The sequence below is a fragment of the Pararge aegeria genome, chromosome 1 (assembly GCF_905163445.1).
Source record: "Pararge aegeria chromosome 1, ilParAegt1.1, whole genome shotgun sequence".
Classification (NCBI taxonomy): domain Eukaryota; kingdom Metazoa; phylum Arthropoda; class Insecta; order Lepidoptera; family Nymphalidae; genus Pararge; species Pararge aegeria.
The window spans coordinates 15,840,388-15,864,632 of record NC_053180.1 but is presented as its reverse complement, the minus strand read 5'-3'; the positions used below and the strand labels follow the sequence as shown (position 1 = coordinate 15,864,632).

At 36.0% G+C, this 24,245-nt stretch overlaps 2 protein-coding genes across 2 annotated transcripts in view; one reads left to right on the top strand and one right to left on the bottom strand.

Annotated features, from left to right (window-relative positions):
- LOC120623328 overlaps positions 1–24,245 on the bottom strand; it is a 141,039-nt gene that overhangs the window by 42,768 nt on the left and 74,026 nt on the right. The window lies entirely within an intron of this gene.
- Positions 12,773–24,245, top strand: part of LOC120623319 (lysozyme-like) — a 41,119-nt gene continuing 29,646 nt past the window's right edge. Inside the window, exons 1-2 of the mRNA XM_039889284.1 lie at positions 12,773–12,911; positions 22,162–22,250. Of these exons, the coding sequence (XP_039745218.1) occupies positions 12,773–12,911; positions 22,162–22,250 (228 nt within the window). The remainder of the gene's footprint in view (positions 12,912–22,161; positions 22,251–24,245) is intronic.

Here is a 24,245-nt window from a genome sequence, read left to right as displayed (position 1 = left end):
TAACGTCTATAGTTTAACACGCAATAATTTTTAGACCGAGACTAATATAGAACACCATTTAGAAATTGGTATCAATGAAACAACTCCGTCGTACGTAACGACCACAAACATCTACGATATTATTTCCAAACGGCCCCAAACATCTACGATATAATATCCGGACGCCCTCAAAATATTCCTTGTTGCAGCTTCCATTGCATTTTATTCGACATTCGAGAAAATTGTATTCCCATTCGCCTATAACTTGTCGACTCGGTATGAGCGGCGTCCGGTCGTCAGTCAGAGGAAACGCGCCATTATGTCACCACCACACGCGTTGCAATAGCAATTCTTATAAAAGTACCTTTGAGTACGGCCTAAATCGCCTTTTGATTTTAGCCGTACTCAGAAATTCTCAATTCGATTCTCGTAGTTCCTGAAATGAAACTTCTAAGGCAGCGATACGATAATTTTCTCGCAGAAAATTGAGAGGAAAATTTCTAAGATACATTTAAGCACATTTCAAGAGAAGTATGATATAACGTAGAGAGACGAAAAAAGTGTAGCTTTCTTTTTATCTCTCATTTCACTATAATGTATCCAATAATAAAGTTTCGCTTCTTACTCGAAAATGTTTGTGTGACAGCAAGAAGCGAACTTAAATATTTTACATAGTCTGGGTGTTTATCTATATATTACTAGCTGTGGCCCGCGACTTCGTCTGCGTTTGATTTTGTTTTTAAAGTATTCAGTATCGCTAAGCCTTAAATGAGTATAGTAGTATGACTGTCATGTGACTGTCAATTAATTATAGACAAATAATTTGCAATAGAATAAAATTGCAACTATAATTAAAGATCTAAGCTATCCTATCTCTTAAGTTGGACCAGACTGCTCACGGTGTGCCAATTTAATTTAAAATCGGTTAAGTAGTTTAGGAGTCCATCGCGGACAAACATCGTGACAGGAGATTTATATATATTAAGATAAGTATTTATGTTCATTATTGATAAATTGACATTAATTATTTAAGTTCCCACATAGGCTATGGTTACTTTGGGGCTATATGGCGATGTGTCTATTGTTGTAATATATATATTATTATTTATTTTTTATTTTATCATTTATTGATTTTCATTTTTTTAAATTGTTAACAATGCTTACAAAAACAAAAAAACACTATTAAAAATTTATAAGAAAAAAAAACTACCCTCCGTTTGCGGGGCTTTTGAATGCCCAAGTAACCGGCGGTCAGGCCTCCAAAGTGAGGAACCTCCTCACAATACGCGCCGTTTCAAGGACTAATGCCTTCTGTAACCGAACCTTGATCCAGCAACCAAGCGAAAGCTTCTTAAGATGTTGGACGAAGCTTTTCGCGAGAAGACCATTGACTGAAACGACGATCGGAACAATAACTGTCGACTCCACATTATTATTTATTTATTATTATTTATCTGTAGTGTACAATCCTATAGTACAAATCCTATAGTTTGGTTGCAACTCATCAAATCCTAAGCTATAGTTTGCAACTGCGTTAAATATTATAAAAATAAATAGAAATATGGGTAAGACGTTGTATAGCTTTTCATCTGTTACTTGTGGACTTTTCAAGTCAGCGGATACACGACATCGTTGCACCAACACACGCGTTACAATAGCCATTATGTGTGATTTAATTTTGTCACATATATTTTCATCAAGAACTATCAGGACCACAGATAACGCTAGAAAAATGGCATTGCTTTTTCTGTTGAACTCTCTTACGCAGTGGTGAGCGCAGATGTTTTATCGATGCCCTAAAGAGGGAATTTGGAAATTGATAATTTCTAAATTGTACCTAGTCTGATCCGGTGGCTTCGGCCATAGATTTTTACCACCCTACCAAAAGATATATCTAAAGCCAACCGCTTGAGCGTTCCACTACGATACTGCTTAGAAACCGATACGGGTTATGGGTTTAATATAACTAGTATACACAAAACCGGTGAGGCCGTTACCACCTTAGAGTACATCGTCACATACCACCAGGTAAGATAGTGGACAAAAATATTTAATGTTCTAGAAAATGGTTCACCAATTCGCCTGTAACTTGTTGACTCGGTATGATCGTCCGGTCGTCAGTCAGAGGAAACGTGCCATTATGTCGCCACCACACGCGTTGCAAGAGCAATTCTTTTACAAGTACCGCCAAGTACAACCTCAATCGCCTTTTCTCTTTTATTTCTCGAACTCTTAACGGAATATTTATATGCTATCTGTATTTTATCAAAATTAAACTTAATTTGCTATACTCCGCGAAAAGCAGGAGAATCTGTGTGGTGTAATTTATAATTTCTTCAATCCTTATACTCCACACCAAACAGATCTTCGGCAATATACCCTCTACGCACGTTTCGCTCCGAAACCGGAGCATCCTCAGGAGATGTTGACTTTACAATGAATAATTGTTAAGTCATAATATCGCTATCTGTATTGCATAATATACTTTTTTAACATGTTTGCTGTTGTCCTTTGAAGTTAAATTATCCACCTACGAAGATTTCCATCAGATCCTTACAAAGTAAGAGTTCCCAAAAAGTCGATGCTCAACAAAGTTAAGCTATACTTTTCACTCTCCACTTACTATAGAAGGGCTCCTACAAGTAAACAGAGCTCTGGAGTATCACTCACACATGGGGACCAGAATCATCCTAATATCAATTAATTCTATTTGATCCAAAACAAAATTTTGCAAATTTTAACCGTAAAGTCAGAAACGTAAAACTGTGTTTCTGTCACCACTATATTAGGGAGTATTCTGAAAAGTGGTTTGAATCAATACGTGTTATTCCGTGATCATAAACAAACATAAATAGCAAGGCATAGTGTGAAGACACCTTTATTTGACGTGACGGCAGTAATAGCGATTGCAGATCTATTGATAACAGAGTTGATGGTCGGGCAATGGCCCACTGGGTACAGTACTTAACTGAGTACTGAACTGAATACAATTGAGAGTACCTTGAACAAATAATCGCCGAGCCAGTATTTGTACCTTCTACACTTGTATTATACCTTTTTCTTGAATATCGTTCATCTATACTTTTATATCAGTGATAGCGTAGTGGGTAGGATTTCGACTTTACTTTCAATGGGCCGAGTTCGAATCCCGACATGCACCTCTAACTTTTAAGTTATGTGCGTTTTAAATAATTAAAATAGTATGACTTGCTTTAACGGTGAAGGAAAACATCGTAAGGAAACCTGCATGCTTTGCTCTGCATAATGTTCTCAAAAGTGTGTGGAGTCCTCTAATCCGCACTGGGCTAGCGCGGTGGACTACAACCTTAGCCCCTTTACAATGTGGGAGGAGTCCCGTGTTCTGTAGTGGGACATTAATTGGTTGATATGACGATGATGATGATGCTTCTATACTACTGTTACGAATACGAAAGTTTGGATTGGTGGATATTTTTTTCTCAATCATACCAGAAAGGCTTAACGGATCTGGATGAAAGTACAGAAATTGATTAAAATATTCATTTAACCATGCAAAATGCACAGTTCTCGTTGCTTAGTTAGTTTTTTAGCACAGAGCTAGAGATGAACATATTTTCTGCATACTTAGGCATTCAGTAATAATTTTTATGCAATAGAGTCTAGCCTGTAGAAGTTACCTATTGACGCAACAGTACGCATCGCAGCACCCATGGCCTTATAAGTTCGAGTACAAAGATTCCATACCCAGCGAGAGTAGATTTTTTTCGACGGCCCATTGGCGCAGTTTGTAGCGACCCTGCTTTCTGAGTCAAAGGCCGTGGGTTCGATTCCCACGACTGGAAAGTGTTTGTGTGATGAACATGAAAGTTTTTCAGTGTCTGGGTGTTTATCTGTATATTATAAGTATTTTATGTATATTATTTATAAAAATATTCATCCGTTATCTTAGTACCCATAACACAAGCTACGCTTACTTTGGGGCTAGATTGCGATGTGTGTATTGTCGTAGTATTATTTATTTATTTATTTTTGAGAATAAATAATTCCTTATTGTCTGGCTTAAAGTCTTTGGCTGTAGCGTGCTAACGTCCAAGAAGCTAAAAATTCTATCAAGGAATTTTGTAATCCGGTACGATGCCCTCATAAAATCTGATCAAGACATAGACACCCCTATGAATAAAACGACATCAAGCTAAGAACAGAATCTCAATAATCGGTGAGTCTATACTTAAGACTAAACTTTAGTACCCGTTCTTAGCTTTATTTCTGTTTATTAATGCACGAGACCTACAGACCTAGAGAAGAGTACTTACAGTTAGTAGAGTCATTATTAGTAAATTAAGACATTGATTCCCTTGAAAACCACAATCCGTTTCCAAAAAACGGAAACAATAACAATAAGAAATATGAATAAACAATAAGAAAAAAGAAACTATTACAACCAAAACAAAACTAAACTTAAGACAATCAAAAACATTTTTTTGGCGACCTCCCTGGCGCAACGGTGAATGTCGTGAATTTTATAATAAGTCCTGTGTTCGATTTCCGGCAGGGGCAATTTAGAAATTTATAATTACTAATAAGATGATTTGGCCGTGGCAAGTGACCACCCTACCTTCAGAGACGTGCCGCTAAGTGATTTGTTCTGGTGCGATGTCGCGTAGAAACCGATTAGATAACTCCCTAATAGGTAAACCCGCTACCATCTTAGACTGCATCATCACCTACCACCAGCAGGGCTAGCATGGGCAGGAGATAAAAATTATATCCCCCGATTATATCCCCTGACAGGGGATATAATTAACGTGTCCACCTGCTAAAGCACGGGAACATGAAATGGGAGAAGTTTACCCCCGTTTATTGTTACACATATATTATTTGGATATTATTTCCACTTGTGCGTCAGTGCTCTGATAGTTGACAAAGCTGTGGGAGAAGAAAATTTTTATCCTTTCCCCGGGGATATAATTGTCTCCTGCCCATGCTAGCCGTTCTGGTGAGAGTGCAGTAAAGGGCTAACTTGTACTGAAATAAAAAAAAAATAAAATCTTTTCTATTATTTTTCACCTAAAGTTTTAGATAAGATTGATTAGAATTTGGGATAGCTTGTTTTGTATTCAACTACATTCAAATTTAGTTTCACGATACAGCCGTGATGTTTAACAATTGGAAACATAACGTCACTCTTTCTCAAAGAACTTTCAATGAGAATTCTATTTTCCAATATATTTCCCTTACCAATAAAATGCACAGTAGTCTCTAAAGAACGTTTGAGACAAAAATATCGTTCACGTTAGTGTGCTAACCCCCTGGACTCCGGATCATTTATGGGGGCGATTTGAGCGTAAAGACCGTAGTTTTTTAAACGGTGTTAGGAGACTCGTTCCGCTGTATTGTTTCTATGGCAACACGTAGACGTTGTATTCATTTTGTTTAGAAGCTTTAGAAGTGCTATTACTTACGTTCGCAGCGACAGGATAAAAATTCTATTGAATCGAACGAAACTTCATTTATTAAAATTTCTCCATCCGTTTAGGATGTATCTTCAAACTACAATACACTCATAAGTTACGTAACCGGCAGCTGAAAGTATTTCTAAAGGAAACGAGGAAGAAACTAATAACTAATTTATTATTAAAACCTTATATATTAACTACTTCCTGGACGTCAGAATTGGGTCTAAAGCTTCGCTTGTTAACAATTTTTAATCCTACTACTGGAACTATTTGAGAGATCGGTATAGGAAGTACATGTACTTTTGTGGCTTAGTTCGTAAACAATTTTAAATTTTCCCTCAGGAACTTCTTTAGAAATCGGGATAAAAGGTAGCCTATGTTCTTTTCCATGTCAAATTTCATCCAAATCCGTTTAGCCGTATTTGCGTGATTGAGTAACAAACATCCACACTTTGAAATTTATAATATTAAGTAGGATTAAGCTCTTCAGCAAAGTGGGACAGCAGAAAGTTCTCTGCAGAGGAATTTGAGGTCACAAAAAACAATTAACGCGTACCAAATTACAATTATTTACGACTTAAAAACCACAAGCGCATTGAATAAAAACCTTAGTTAAAATTATATTTTTTCAAAGAATTAGCCAAAATAGAAAGTATTTGCTAGTCCATAAAGTAAAATTAAAACAAACAAAAACGTTTCACACTTAAATTAATGTTTTCAAACCTTACCACTTCAAACACAAAACCTCACTCTAAAAAGGGTCCTACGTTTTTACAAAGCCCTTGTAATTTACGACAATAATGAAAATGTAAATGTGCTTGAGAGTTGAAACAATGCTAAACGCACAACTATTACAGAGCTTGACAAATTTTGCGGACCCATTTTTTATTTATTTAAATTCGTATTTACTGGCACAGGATACTCTTGCTTAATCTTTGTCACTATTTGAATTTTTTGATAAAGCTTTATTAATAATCATGCATAATAATAAACGTAGCATGTATAATAATAAAATAATATGTCCTGGGGAGTCCCTCAGGCATATAGTTTCCGGGTGTTCTCATCTTGCTAACGGCGAATACTTGCACAGACATAATCAAGTAGCCTAGTAGGATAGTTCATCAACAACTTGCTCTTCGGTTTGGCCTTATCGATTTTGAGATGCCTTACTATAGATACGACCACCGGTTGCTTGGGCATTCAAAAGCCCCGCAAGCGGAGAGTGGAAGTTTTTTTTTTATAAATTTTTAATAGTGTTTTTAATTTATTCTTAAGCATTGTTAATAATTTAAAAAAAAAAAGAAAAATAATAAATGCTAGTAAGTAAACGTAGCATAACTCTGAAATAGTTATGGAGGGTTTTGTCATTCTTTAACTAACAGTAACGATTCGCTCGATTCGTCAAAAGTTATACCACGTATATTCATAAGTACCTTGAAATGATATACTAATCTAAATTAAATACTAAAATTAAACCAAAAGAAGCATATTTATTTTTCCGTACAAACGAATTCAAAACATTCGAAGTGTTTACTAATGACAACCCTATTGAAGATAAAACACCGACACGCGCATAATACCTTCGATACGCGCCGTGTACCTAATAATAAATTTTGCATGTGATAGGGCTGAATCTAATTTCTTTCAGTAAAAACTATGGAAGTGGATTACTCAAAAAATATTAGGTTTTCGGTTGCATAGATGTCTTATCTCAGAGACAATACATAATATGCCTCTAAAGCCTGTGAAGTAATATTTCGGTTTTCATTTACACATTGTATATTTTTAAGCAGCTGTAACGAATAAGACGTCAGCCAGTGCACCGACCACAGATTATAGATAGACAATTTGTCAAAGCCAAGCCGCCATGTTGTCGTACCTCACCGCCATGCCAAAAATGCCGCCATTATGGTTTGGTACGTCAAGCTAGCCAAAGCCCGCCATTTTTTTGAAAAGTATAAAAATATTTTCTTGTACCAATATTGTTTTATTTGCGTATCCGTTACACAGCAGATTTTATAAAGTATTTCAGATTTCCGATGAAGCCCGATGAAAATATATCTTTCCCGGCTATAGTAGCTTCGATCCGTCTCCAGGTTGAAACTAACACAGGAAATGTCCCTCGCTACTTCGGAGGCAGCTAAGTGTAAATAAATCGTATCTACCTCGTTAGTGAAGTGTTTATGTACAAGTCTTAGAGGAGGCAATGAAGGTCCGTGGCTCGATATGCGGTTTGGGCCCTAGTGCTATTTGAAGTTAGGTGTTTAGAAATTTGGAACTGACCAGTTTTAAAATCCCGCATTGAGATAGCCCGCATATAAGAAAGTAAACCAGAGCCCAGCTAACAGGCTGAAAACGATGATGATGAAATAAAATATCGAGTGCTTAAATTATAGCCCTCCTCTTGCTTAACCATTGTCGGGTTATAACGAAGGAACAGTGTGCCGTCCTCGTTAGGGCTAAAGCACACACGATATTTTAGACATCTGCGACCAGCGTTTTAGTTTCTTTTCGAAAACTCAGTGCCGCGTCCCAACGCTTCAATCCGCACACATACATCCAATCGCAGCGATCGCGTTTGAGAAGTTCGATGCAGTCTTGTTGATAAACTAGCTGTTGACCGCGTTTTGTTGTTCGCTTTTATTACGGTTTCTACAAATCCCTTTGTTGGGAAACCGTTTGTTTCCTGGGATAAAATGTTTATTACTCTCCGTTCTTTCAACTATATGCAAAAAATCAAGTTGATTGATTGCTTAGTTAGTGCGTAATGGTAGGGCAAACAAACAGTCATACATTCGCATTTATAATGTTAGAAAGGATTCCTCGCTCCCCCTCGCTTCGTTCTAGTGTGCCGATGAAGGATCGATGAAATCACTAAAACATTTTATAGCGCATTAATATTCAAACGCAGCAAGTCGCCCAAACGCAATACAGTATCAAAGCAATCGCATAACCGCACGATTTTAAGACAGTGAACACAAAAAGTCGTCAAAAGATGCAACCGCTGATCGTCGTTGTTTAAAACATCGGGTGTGCTACGACCCTATATCACGCATTGCGTAAATGGATAATGCGTATGATCCTGCGAACTGAGGACGTCAGTTGCATTTGTGTCCCGGTCACAGCCCGTGCCTAAGGTAATTTTTATTGTCAATTTATTGTCATCTTGCTACACTCTTAATCCTTGGTGAAGTTTTGTTAAGCTTTTATAACATGATTCCGAAATCAGTTATAGTTTTTTTCTTTTTACTATTCTATTGCTGGAATCTGAACTTGCTGAAATGAGTCTGAATTTAAAGGATATTTAAAAATATATCTATTGATTTAATTGACGAATTTAGTCATCTGAATTTGCTGAAATGAGTCTAATTTTAAAGAAATATAAAAAAAAAAATATTGATTTAATTGAAGAATTTAGCAATATGAATTTACTGAAATGAGTCTGAATTTAAAGAATTTAAATAAATATATTTATTCATTTCTTAGCTATACTCAAACACTAGATCACTCACACAATCATGATTTTATAAAGATATTGCAAAACGTTGAAGAATATAGTTATATGCTAAGTTTTTTTCCGCCTCAATAGAATTTTTAGACGTTGGTAATGGAGCTTTTTGTGGCAGAGCTCGTCAGTACTATCACCATGCTTATTTCTGCCGCTAAGCAGCATTGTTGCAATGCTGTGTTTCAGTCTGAAGGACGTGGTTGCCGGTGTAATAACATGCACATGAGGCTTCGCACCGCTTCAGATTGATGGACACAGGGTGATATGTGACGTGCTCCTTGCATGCCCTGAGAAGTGTTACTCTATTAATAGGCGATGGTGTTACACCTACCATCAGGTCAATCGGTCAATTACTACTATAAAAAAAAGCATTCCGAATTTGATTCACACTGTCGAAGCAAGTAGAATATCTGTACTGTAAAAAAAATATTCGGTCTGCCCTACTTGAAATACACGATATTTGTATCTTATATGTTACATATCTACATAATATATAAAAGAAAGCTGTGTTAGTTACACAATTTATAACTCAAGAACGGCTGGACCAATTTTTATGATATTCGATTTTTTGGATCCCTCTTAGACCGGAATAGGATAATAAGTTTTAAAATCAAAGCAATCAAAAAAAAAACCACGGTACGATTATTTGTACAATCCAAGATTTATTCGTTGTGGTGAAATAATATGTGGTATGTTATATCTGTAGGAATCGATCAAGAATCAATCTCTCAGCCAAAACAATATTACGTTTTTAGAACGATGTCAACCAACATTAAGTAGTCGATCCATCAACGCACGTAGGCGAAAATAAACGAGTATAATACAGTAATAGCGTATTCAGATAAGCTTTCAATCATTTCGATATTTACCGATTGCTTCTTGAGTATTTTTTCCACGTTCGAAGCAGAAAAATTATTGACAGGCTTCTTATTAATTTGCCTTTTAACTCCTCTATCAAGAATTATGGATAGAATATTAAAGCAAAGATTTAAAGGGTATCTTGATTAAGCAGTTGTTTTAGACACATAAAAGGCAAATAGTAACTTTATACTTTGACGGCCGACTGGCGCAGTGGACAGCGACCCTGCTATCTGGGTCCAAGGCAGTGGTTTCGATTCCCACAACTGGAAAATATTTGTGTGATGAACATGAATGTTTTTCTGTGTCTGAGTTTTTATATGTACATTATAAGTATTTATGTTTATTATTCATAAAATTAATCATCAGTCATCTTAGTACCCATAACACAAGCTACGCTTACTTTGGGGCCAGATGGCAATGTTTGTAGTGTCGTAGTATATTTATTTATTTATATAATAACTTATTAAAAAGTTTGATACTGCTAGCTAGCACGCGCTTGGGTAAAATACTTCAATGATTTTAGATTTAGAAATAAATATATCAATTTAGTTTATAGACAAAAAAGTACAGGACACTACTGTACTTCTCGAACTACAACAACAAACTAAGAAAACAATCTAAGAAATCTTCCATTCCTCATTCCACCTCCCCAAGGTTTAATTTGCATAAAAAAATATTTTTTGTTTTAAATATAAAATCAGTCTTGTTAGCTGACATCGCTTACCTATTAACTACCCACTTACTTTATTTTAAAGATCTCGTAGTTATTGAGTCAGCCAAAAAATTAGACAGTCGTTTTTATATATTTAATATTAAATATATTGTAAAAGTATCAGGCATCTATCCTTGTACTAATAAATTATATTTAAACAACAGTATTTATTTAGTCAGCCCGCATTTACTCTAAAATTTTCAAGAAGTCCCAATTATGTAATTATGATTTTGCATAATTGCGTAGAAGTGGAAACGAGAAATTTTGTTACTTATAATAATTGGATACATCAAATAACACAGCTTCTAGTTAAATTTTCGTGAAACTCCAACCATCGAATATACAAAGGAATATTGTTTTGGCTGTTCCGTCTAAAACAATTTATCAGTTATAACAATTTGTATTCTTGCGATTTAAAATGTTCCATCTGACCTGTAAAAGCAATTAACCCGAACCTAAAATTTGTCATTTAAACCTGCACATTTACATATCTAAACTTAATTTTGTAACGTAAAAATAGCCACAATATATTTGTACTTTTCGTCTAAGACTCACGACCAGACAACTCAAATGATAAACGCCGTATTAAAGAAACTTCAGATTTATATAACCTTTGAAAACGTTTACCTGTAAATAACATTAAATATGTTGGATAGAAACAGCAACATATTAAGCTTAATTTTCTATTTTGCGCGTGAACCAGGCATATTTGCACGGTACACTCTGCAGATTTACTTATAATTTGATTATAATAACTTAAATTCTTAAACACAGATCTTACTGCACTCGCAACGTTTCGCTTCGACACCGGATCATCCTCAGGAAACGTTAACTTTACAATGCACGATTGCTCAATTAAATATAATAAACAATGCAATGCATTTCAATTCAATTCGTAGTCTTTATTACGAACTTGGGTTAACAATGATTCTTATTATAGTAATATATAACCAAACCAAGGTGTGTGGAGTCCATTAATACGCACTGGGCCAGCGTGGTGGGCCCACTGCAGAGCACGGATCTCCTACCCGTGCTCTGTAGTGGATCGGTAATGGGTTGATGCGATGACAACCAAATCCCGCCGTTAAACACTATGCACATTATGTTTTGTTGCTATCCTACTAAGACTGAGTAATGTGTTCTCAAATTGATATCATTAAAGCGCCATAATTCACAATAGCTTGGATAAATATAATAAAGAAGTACATATTTGAGGGGGACTTTCATACAAGCAAATAGCGGAAACATTCTTAATCACCACTTCTAGCTAATTACGGTTCGATATATATATATATATATATATATATATCAAAGATAGCGTAGTTACCTCCCTTTTGGGGGAACCTTACCGGCATCTCTTACTTTTAGCAGTTAATTTATATCACTTGCTTTAACGGTGAAGTTAAACATCAAGAATGAACCCGAATGCCTCTTGACGCAGTTCACTGTGATGTTCTCAAACGCTTGTGAAGTCTACCAATCTGCACTTCACCATCGTGGTTGGGAGGCGACTCATTTTTTGTCTGGTGGAAGGCTTCAGCTAGTTACCATCCAACCGACAAATACGTACTAGCGATATAGCGTTCCGGTACGACATCGCGCAGAAACAGATTAGGAGTATGGGTTGAATATATATAACATACTCCCTAACAGGTTAGCCCGCTACCATCTTTGACTGCACCATCACTTTTCATCAGATGAGATTGCAGTCAAGGGCTAACTTGTAGTGGAATAAAAAAAATCACTCCCTGTAGTTAGCCGATAATCACTACTAATACTATAAATGCGTAAGTGAGTTTGTATTTTTGTTGGTTTGTCTATACTTTAAGCACTAAGTAAGAAATTTAATAAGCAATTTGACGGCCGAGTGGTGCAGTGGGCAGCGACCCTGCTTTCTGAGTCCAAGGTCGTGGGTTCGATTCCCACAACTGGAAAATGTTTGTGTGATGAACATGAATGTTTTTCAGTGTCTGGGTGTTTATCTGTATATTATAAGTATTTATGAGTATTATATTCATAAAAAAATTTCATCAGCTATCTTAGTACCCATAACACAAGCTACGCTTACTTTGGGGCTAATGGTCGATGTGTATATTGTCATGCTATATTTATTTATTTAATTAATCCACGTGATTCTTGGCAGAGTTATTTGTAAGAAAGTAGAGTAACATAGATTACTTTTTATCCTAGGCAAACAAATGGTTCCCGGTATCGGTATAATGATGACGGTAATTATATAAATTTTGGCTATTTTGTTTATAGAGTCCTAACTTCAAAATGCGTTGCCCTCTACTACTGCTGTGGCTTGCGTTGTCGCTAGTACACAACACGCACGGACATGCGAGGACCTTCACACGCTGCCAGCTGATGAGGGAACTACTCCGATACAACTTCTCAAGAGCAACGGTACCTTACTGTAAGTATAATAGAGAAAAACATTGAAATCTCGCGATATTTGCCGTCAAACTTTTGCTTACAATAAAAATACAAAGTGTCGTTGTGTGTTGTGTTGCAAGCCTGTTGTGAGATACGTTATGTATAGTGAGATACGTATACGTAATAACCTTGCGGCAGGGTGATTAAGTATCTCGCGACAGCAAATGCGACAGGCGTAAATCTTGCAATCACTGCTGTCAAACGTCACTTTACCATACAATAAATAAACAAAAGTGACGTTTGACAGCAGTCATTGCAAGATTTACGCCTGTCGCATTGCTGTCGCGAGATACGTAATCACCCTGCATGCCGGTCTCTTCTCAGAATGAGAATAGTTTAGGCTACTATATTATTATTTATGAATAACTCTTCGTATTCTTTTACTGAGATACATTTTTCTTAGCGTACTTTATGACCATCACTTTACACGCTTATTACTTCTCTACCATTTTTGTTCTTCTTCTATAGATATATTCTTCTTCCATTTCTGTCAGCCCAACTAAGTCCACTAAAATCATAGCAAACTTACGTACAACAATAGTTAAGTTTGCTATAATAATAATGTTAGTAAGCTAATACATATTATCATTAATATGTAAGCACAAGAAATAGTATCCAATTTTCTGTAACAAATCCGGAGAAACCAAAATAGATGTCGTCGGACGTTCAGGTAAAGAAAACAACGCAGTAAAAGTGAAATGGAGCCTGACCGGCTAACCGCGGTGAATGGCCAAATTTAAGGGACTTAATTCTCATTAGAACTTATGACCCGAAGAAAGGGAAGGTCAAATAAAGAATGCTTAAAAACATTCTCAACAATACCGTTTGGCGAGACTTCCTTAGTTAGTTATTGATGTATATTGACGTTCCCCTGGCGCAAAGGATAGCGCTGTGAATTTCAGTAGGAGACAGTGGCGTGCATAGAGGGTATGCACTGGGTATGCAGATGATATAAAATGAAGAAAATTTCCAGTACGACTTACAAATACTTAAGGGTAAGCTTTTTATCACTCTTACAATGCCTATCCTTAATTTTTTTTAACTTGTACTGGAGATTTTCTTCAGGTTCTATGCACGCCACTGGCAGGAGGTATCGGGTACGATTCCGCACAGGGGCAATTTTTAATTTCTGAATTTTCTTTGGTCTGGTCTGGTCTGAGGCTTTGGCCGTGGCTTGTTACCACCGTACGGACAAAGACGTGCCGCTAAGCGATTAAGTGTTCCGGTGCGATGTCGCGTAGAAACTGATTTGGGATTTGACTACCATACTCCCTAATAGGTTAGCCCGCTACCATTATCGCATCGCATACCACAGACTGCATCATCACTCAGCACCAGGAGAGATTGCAGTCAAAGGCTAACTTAGCAGTGTAAAAAACAATTTTACTGTTATGCAAGCTGTTCTAAAGATTTTTATTGTTACTAGTATACAGCCTTTCGTTTGCTCTTCTTGTTGTTCTTATAAATGTTAGATTACTAACTTTAGGATTTTAAAACTCACTCTTTAGGATTCATTTCTTTGTTCAGACCAAAGCAGAATGCGTTACTTTAACCGCAAACATTTAGAGTAGCTCATCATGATTCATTATCTCAATTAGAACGCCTACGCTATGTAATATGGAGGGCTTATAAAAGAAAGGTATAGACTGATTTGTAGAATTGCAATGATGACATACAAGATTTTTTTAACCAGTAACCATTTTTTGGTGACTTATAAATAAAATTCGGCAAATTTTAGTCTATGTTATAAGATTGTTATCATATATGTATTAAGTTACTTCGATGTAATGACTATTTTCGCCAAAAAAAAAATTTGCGTTTTTGCAAAATGGAGATTATGATTGGCATATTTAAATTTAGTTTGAACAGTGATGTACATGGGTAGGTATAATTTGTCCACGCTAATGTAATAAATACGAATGTTGTTGTATGAGAAAAGAGCAATATTAGAGTAGCTCGGATTTGCTTAGTAGAACGTATCCTGTGCATTATTTTAAGACCTAAGATACTTACGCCCGTAGGCAATAGCTTAATAAGTGACGCCTAATCTAAAAAGGGGTGATTGCCTAGTGGGTAAGGCTTCGACTTTCCATTCGTGGATACCGAGTTCGAGCTCCGGTAAGCACCACTAACTTTTCGGAGTTATGTGCGTTTTTAATTTAAGCAATTTAAATATCACATGTTTCATAACGACGAAGGAAAACATCGTGAGGATACCTGCATGCCTGAGAGTTCTCTATAATGTTCTCAAAGGCGTGTGAAGTCTACCAATCCGCACTTGGCCAGCGTGGTAGACTACGGCCTAAACCCTTCTCATTCTGAGACCCGTGCTCTATAGTGGGCCGGTAATGGGTTGATGAAAATGTTGATGAATCTAATGAGAGCATACATAAACTTTTCACCAATAGTTTTTATTTTTATTTTATTTATACACTTTATTTGTACACCACAAATAGGAAAAAAAAAACAATGGACACAACAAAATAAAATTAAATAGTAGGATACAAAGGGCGGCCTTATCGCTTAGTAGCGATCTTATTACCTAAGAGTTGATGAAACTTTTTTTTCTATAGACATAACCAAATTATTAGGCATTCGATTGAAGCGATTCCTAAGTTTAGTGAACAGACAGTATTGACCTAAAATTTTAGCATAAAGAGATAATTGTAAAATTGACTACAGATCTCGTATCTCACAGAAACTGTATGCTGCCGAATGGAGGATGCAGTTGTAATATATATTTATATACATACCTATTTATAAGTATACATTTTTTTTCTTCTCTAGAATTTAGAACTTATCATAATGTAAGTATATTAATTTTTTTTTTATATTTATTTCATTTTATTTTGTGTAATTTTTGTTTATGTATTCGTATGTACTTATTTTAATGTCCAAAAATTTCACACCGCCTATCGCTCTCCGTTTTCGCTCTTCTTGTAATAATCCTAAGGTTGCCTGACAGAAATCGCTTCTAAGCGATAAGGCCAACCTTTGTATTCTACTACAGTCTTTGTGTTTCTCTCTATTCGCCCTTTATTTACCTACCTGTGTAGTGGTGAACAAATAAAGAGTTTAAATAAATAAAATACTATATAATAATAAAATTAATAAAATAATAGAAATTTTTGATGCTATAAAATGTACTAGGGGAATTCGAGTCCAATTGTCAGCAAAACTAATAATTAGGATTGTTCCAGTCTCATATATATCAGGTGTCATAGATTATTATTAATACGCTTTCTCTTAACAAAGCTCAGATCCCCGGAGTGGAAGAGGTGCCAACGCAAGCTGTCTGTTATAACAGATGCATTAGCAAAGTGAGAGCTAATCACTAGAGGGTATAGCTGCTTAATTAGGCGTGTGATGAATGCATATCAAATTATACTCACAAGAACCTATAATTCTAACGTTAATCGGTTTGTAAATAGAAGGATGAAAATAATCGTAAAATTTTATTCGAAGCCAAATCCATATTGCTGCACTCTTAAGGCCACGAAATACGCATAGTTGGGCGTGAAGGAAGGACCAAAATGAAACACTCTTTCCCATTTATAATATTAGTTAGAATGTTACTCAATATACCCTTACCTACTGCGTCGTGTCGGTCAACTGCGCCATTAAATTGTTTTCTTGGCTCCTTCATAATAATTGTAGTATGAAATTAATAACCTTTCAATTGTGCTATCAAATAATGCAAAAAAAAATTTTCCAATTGGTAGTTCTTCAGATTAGCACGTCCACCAATCCGCACTGGGCCAGCATGGTGGACTACGGCCTTAACCCCTTCTCATTGTGGGAAGAGACCCGTACCCTCAACGGACGGTCCCAGACCAACCAAGTGCGGAAGAGGCCCAGGAACAGAAGAGACCCGTACCCTGTAGTGAGCTTGTAATTGGTCAATATTAGCACGTCAAAACAAACTTAGTTAAAAAAAACTAATTCTCAGGTTTATTATTTAGAAAGCATTGGGTTTTCCGGCCCCAATAAAACTATTGGCGTTTTCTTTCTTTCCAAAAGATATCCTTTGTTCGTGTACAGGATAGGTTAACCCAGCTTGTTGCAGATGAACCGATAAGTAATAAACAAACAATCCCCAGGACTCCCATTGGGGTGACCAAAATATGCATATATACTGTATATAAACCTGCCTCTTGAATCACTTCATCTAATATTGAAAACTGCATATAATCCGTTGCGTAAAAGATCTAAAGCGCAGCGAATTTGTTTCATACTATGTAAAGATAACAAATTGGAGTTGCTTCGCGTAAAGTTTAACTTAACATTACCGGGTAAACGTGGCATGACCCTTTCATTCCGAAATCAAGTAGGCGGAGCTGAGATTGTTAGTATAATATCATATCTCAAAATTAATGATCCCAGAAATGTTACAGCGAAACTAAATGTACTGAGAGGCAATTCTACGGACAGTATATTAATATTGCCAATGTCCTTCGAACATTTAACAAGATTTAATTACTAATACGTCTATTTATTCTCGATCCTCAGAACGGAGTTCTCAAGTATATTGGAGCCAACTTTCTCAAATATAATATAAGTTATTGATGAGCATTCGGAATGTATGATTAAAGTTTGGTATCCACACGTTTTAGTTAATACGTTATTGATCTACGTAAACTGAGCTAAGGTTTAAAGTTCATAGAGAATACTAAATACCAATCTGGGGTCGCTTGCCGAGTGACTTCCTACGACTCCTTCGATGCTGTCTGTCCAACTTATATAGGACCTGCGAAACGTAAGGTACATCAATTCTCCTAATTTTGTGCCCCTCCTATGTCTTGCTGTTGTAAGGATCCTTATTTCTCATCACGTAGAAGATATCGCCCGCTAAGTAACTCTTAGCTAACATCAAAAAGACTTAAATTGAATTACTAAATATTTTGACCTAATAAGAAAGAACCATATAATTAAATTATTACTGGCAGAAGTGAATAATCGACCTATATATTGGTACTAACGATTGAAAATTTAACATTTCGAATGATTTGAGGGTTTCGATAGTCTACTAAAGCCATAATAGCCGTAATATTTGTATGAGTGTACTAGATCCTACTTGTGTTCTCTCTAACGTTTCATTTTGAAGCATGGAACAGCAATTACCAGCGTTGATAGACCCCCGTACTGGGTGTAGATACCCTGGAAATTATAGGCCATAAGCGGATTAAGACTGGAATTTGAAAATCCATACGGAAGATTGTTTTATATGATAATGGTTGAACTTTTATAGATAGTATCATTTTTGTCACTTTTACTTACAAAAGTGATAATAACATTATACTATTATAATACTGATCCCACGGAATACGGACTACTGCTACTCCCAGTAGAAAACTTTTACAAGTTTGAATTCGCGACTAGATGTCACGAGTTACTTTTTCTTTTTAATCGAATTAAAAAAAACAGGAGGTTATGAATTCGGATGTTAATTTTAATTTGTTTATAACTCCGTCAAATATAAACGGATTTGCAATTCATGCCTATGTATCCGTTTTGATAAGTTTGGTAATCTACTAATTCAATGGCGACATAAACGTTTTTCAATGTTGTACTACTGACACTCCATTGAAACAAGTGTCGTTATTTGTGCATCTTGAGACAATGATCGGACATATGCATTGAACTATATGTTCCTACTGCACGTATGCTTAATAGCTTGGTGAGCTGCTGATATTATGACAGTTCTGAGGTACCTACGTTCCTCGTCACGATATCAACGAACAGAAGAAATTCAAAACGTTGCGTCGAGCGCCGTTTTTGATTTAGGGCCGTATCAATTTGAATTAATTCGGATTAGAGCGGAGTCCCTTTACAGTGTCAATTAAACCTGAACGCCAACAATTTTAAACTTAAATGAAAGAGGCTCTCAAAATGTTTTGTCATTTGAATCATGCCCCCTTTTTATGCAAATTAGAGATCTCTAAGTTCGCCGTGAACGCTTATTAAGGTCGACAATTCATTCGGTTTCCTCTCTTAATATTGTTATAAGAATTAGGTATTTGAAAGTCTCTGAATTTAATTTGCCTTAACAAGGAGGACTTATTGCGTTTGTACTTCGCAAAGTCTTTAAAGAACAAATTTATAGTATATTATATCCTCTTTGATAATAAAAACGCCATAAAGCTACAGCAAAATACTTGGCCATGTAGTCTTGCACAAGTAGCACGCGCGTAGTACGTAGACGCTACATAAATATTATTCTCTTGAGTTTTCTATCGTCCAGTGTCAAATACCTCCCAAATAACTTGAATAATTAATTATTATTGTATTCTCAAAAAAATAATACCGCTTCTAAACATGTGTATATTTTGTGTAACTTTTGGGTATCACGTCATTGCACAGTACACACACCACTTTTTTGTATATTACATATGCTGTCAAATAAATAAAGCGCGCGAAAAGGTAAGAACTGTTACCCGACTTCTTCCACTTTTTTTTTGTTTAATGAAAATCTCGCGGTCAGCGTTTATCCTTCGTTCCTAATAAATGTTAAAATGTGTTTTTTTTTGTCGGTCATTCGCGCACTACGTACACACATACTTCACATTTAAAATATGAGTAAGGATTAGCGAGGTAAAGATATTTATACGTGGTAGAACGTCTTGTTCGTCAGGTTTCTTTTGATTTTCGATATTGGTGAAACGTAACTATTTCGTTCCATCTTCGAAAAAACCTACGCCTCAGGTAGATGGATATATGGCGGCAAGTTACGGGACGTGTTTCTTAAATGCCATGCGATGTGCTCTTCTGTTTATATGCTTCTGCTTACTATTAGATGGGCCATATGCTTGGTCCGTAATTTATTTATTTAAAGAAAAATAAAATATATATATATGTCATATTGCATCCCTATCCCTACTAATATTATAAATGTCAATGTAAGTTTGTTTGTTACGCTTTCACGCAAAAAATACTAAACCGATCCTTATGAAACTTTGTACACATATTCTTGGAAGTGTTAGAAGTAATAAAGGATACTTTTTATCACGACGCTAAGCTCGGTTTCTTTGGGAGAGGGGAAGAAAGTATTTGACGATTTTACACCATAACTCTGACAAATTAGAACCGATTTAAATAATTATTTTTGTACTATAGAGGTTAAATGTGTTTAATTTTGCTCAAACTTTGTGTATATCTGATGAATGTGGTTGGAGATAGAGGACAGAACTTCTCAGCGGACAGCAGCAAACCCTTCATTTAAGGCTTAACGATACTAAATACTTTAATTTTTTTTAGAACTACGACTAAATTGAAAGCCACATCAAAAAACAAAATCAAACGCAGACGAAGTAGCGGGTAAAAGCTAGTATATATATATATACATATATATATATATATATATATATATATATATATATATATATATATATATATATATATACAACGTGTGAATGAAAACCGAAATCATAATTCACAGGGTTTAGATGTACATATGTCTCAGAGACTTATCTGTGGAACCGAATACCTCATAGTTTTAGAGTAAACAACTGCCATCAGATACAGCCAGCTAGGCAGCTAACATCACATGCAAAACTAAAATCGTGTCGGTCTTGTATCTTCAAAAGGGTTAAATAAACATTTAATTTATAATGTTTTGAATTCGATTGTGTGGAAAAATAAAAATGCTCCTATTGATTTAATATTTTTACAGGGAGATTCCTTATGAAATATACATCCTTCAATATTATTGCGTAATTTATATATATAAATTATATGTCTATTATATAGATTTACACGTAAAATCAAAAAATATACCAATTTCCATGACATAAGGAAGAAATAGTTCGCAATATGTTCAAAACCCTAATCACATCAAAGCCGTGTGGATAATATCACCAAAACTAAAAAATAAATAAGTAAGATAAGTAGCGTGTAATTTTTCATTCCAGAATCCTTTACCTGGCTTTTCTTTTTCTCCGGGCCATAAGTTCTAATGAGAATTAAATCCCCTGTTTCACAATTCGCTGCGGTAAGCGGTAGCCAGTCAGGCTCCATTTCACTTTAACTACGCTGTTTTCTTTACCTAAACGTCTGCCAACCATCTATTTAGCCGTAACCCGAATTTGTTGAGGGAAATTGGATCCCTTTTCTGTCCTCCATGTTTGCCTATTAATTAAATTCAAAGGCTATTCATATCTTAAGATAATGTTGTCAACGGTGTAAGGGTTACATACTTCGATTTTAATTAACACTAAATTAAAAAAAAAAAGGAACCTTAGTATAAAATTTCCTTATTTCTAAGCCGATGCATGCAGCGGTCACATATACCATGATATTTGACTCAGTGCTTAACCGTGATAACAGTGCCGTGCACTGGCGTTCTTACCAGGGTATGCATACAGCGAGAAAATTTCGTAAAAAGGCAAAAATCCTCCTCCGATACGAGTTATATATAAATTTTAGGGTAGGCAGTGCTTTTGTGCATGTATGAAGTGCACGCCAGTGCGTGACACTGATGTCATAGTCGAGGATGTAGTATCTATCTATCTATTGTAACGATCTAATAATATCTTTTTTTATTTTTGAAGCGTCGATAGACCGTCGGCTTCACTATCGGGAGGCCGAGTTCCAATCCCAGCGCCTCTAACTTTTCTAAGTTATGTGCGTTTCAAGCAATAAAAATATCACTTACTGCAACGGTGAAGGAAAATATCGGGAAGAAACCTGCATGCCTGAGAGTTCTGCATAATGTTCTCATAAGTGTGTGGAGTCCGCCAATCAGCACTGGGCCAGCGTGGTGGACTACGGTCTTAAACCCTTCTCATTGTCGGAGGAGACCCGTGCCCTGTATTGGGCCAGTAATGGGTTGATATGATGATGATAATGAATACTCCTATAATACCTATTTTAAAAAAAGGTATGTTTTGGGTACCATCTATCCCTTACCCGGATGATTGTGAATTGCGAATAACTGACCGTCCCGTTGTCACTAACCACGTACAAGGCAATGCCTAAGTAAGTAGCACTTAACCCGAGCAGATTCCTAGGCATACATTTACCTGTTACCAATCGTTTTTACAAGGCACCTATATAGTCTTACTTGTCTATGATTCTTGCTACAAGTTGTCGTATTTTGTGTTTGTATTATATTTTTTTTAATTTTTCGTATATAGATGGTTGAACAAAATGGTTTTTTTTTTCATCTGTCGATTGTTAGTTTACGAATTAATTTTTACATAAAAAATTATATTAACGTAATGTTCGTTTTACAGGGGTATGCCTGATTGAGCACGCCAGTGGGAGAACAACAGAGAAAGTAACCAACCATAACAACTCCTACACCAGCTTCGGACTGTTTCAGGTATGAGATTATATCTTTGTTACTGAACGAGCAGCCCAAAATCACAAGACAGATTGCCGAGTTGCAGTTATAAAATAAAGGAGATTAAAAAAAACCTGTAGTCTATAATATAGAGGAACTGGCGGAACTGGCAGATTTCGTCTTGCCCGGTAAAGCAGCGCCTACCGGGTCCAACTTTACTATCAAACCATCCAGGAACCTATTGAAATACATCACACAAAATTTCATCAAAATCGGTCCGGCTGTTTAAGAGGAATTGGGTAACAAACTAACAGAAAAAATATATATATTGCTGTCGTTTTGAGTATTTTCTCACCGTTTAAATCTTCCCTGAATTCCCAAAAATATTTTAAGACCTAAATTAGCCAAATCGGTCCAAAGACTAACGATCAGCATTCCATTTTTATATATATAGATAGGTGTTAATAGCAGCCATGGGTGTTTCAGTTGTTATTCTTGATGGGATACAACGTTTACTTAATCACCCACATTCTAGAACGCTTTCAACACGGTAGGATGAAGGGAAGATCATAATGTAAAGGCAGAGGATCTGGTGGTACTTAATAATTCAGAAAATAGTATCCATATTCTGCCATACCTACCTAATATTTCATCTAGGTAAATATAGAAAATAAATCGTATTTTCCAAGATCACACTAACATATTTGTTTCAAAATTATTACATTGAAACCCACAACTATGACTACAAACATGGTTTTTTGAGTCAAAATTAGCCTGGCTTGCTATGGAATTAAACTTTGACAGAGTAAGCGTAGCTTGTGTTATGGGTACTAAGGTGACAGATGATACAGATACTCACCGAACATAGAAAAACATTCATGGTTTTGTTCATCACACAAACATATTATCCAGTTGTTGGAATCGAACTCACGCCCTTGGACTCAGAAAGCATAGTTGCTGCCCACCGCGCCAATCGGGTGTCATACAACTGCGGCTAATTACCTACCTTTTCTTTTTGTTTGGAATTCCTCACGGATACCACCATGCCACAGGAAGGCACGTTCCTATCTAAGATTACCACAAAGAAAAACATCTCCCATGTAACAAAAAAATATTATGAATTCCGCAAATGATCCCTGCCAAATTTTACTTATTATGTTTACCACTTTCTGTAAACCCTTAAGGAACGTACGTAGAAAATTAATCTGAATACCAAAGCTACGCCACATTTTAAATAAAATGTCGTTATTAAAATATGAGAACATCCGCAGTTTATAAAACACTGCGGTCTTCCAACGGGACTAATTACATTCCGTAAACAAAATGTTGTGTTATGTTTGTAGAATATCACGTACAATTTTATTCACCCTTATATTCTTTTCAAAAATCCTACTCTGCTAACATTGAAAGTACTTTTAGTGTTGGTTTACAATTTTCTGGGGAGATCATAAAGTTTTATATAGTATCTATTGAGGTTAAGCTCACAACATTGTTTAAACTCTTTGGTACCTCGGTCCCGGTGGTTACCTTGGCGGTATACCGCTCAGAATTGTTAGGTATTGGGCTTCTTCGTACAAAATCTCAGTACCAGCCGATGTTTGGGAATTGGTGGTAACTATTACTGCCATAAACTAAGCAAAACATTTCATAACATTTTACAAAGTCCTCACATCTGCATTGGAGTACAGGCTTGGGTACAGGCTTCTATGGTCAACGGAAAGAGGATTTAGGACTTAAAAAATACTTAAAAGTACTTTGGGACTTAGTCCCAAAATCCCAAGTCCCAAATCCTCTCTCCGTTGACCAAAGAGACCTGTACCCACCATTACCATCGGTTCATATTTGGATTACGCAAATATGACCATGTATCTGAATTTCGACAGAAGCTTAAGTGGCTCTCTATCCGCCGTCGCCGGGATCTTCATGTATTTTCACTTCTGTACTGTGTGTTATTTAATCCTAAGACTCCTTCTTATCTTAAGGAGAAGTTTAAATTTCTTGGAGTGCAGTCGGAACTTAGATCGAGTCGTGCGC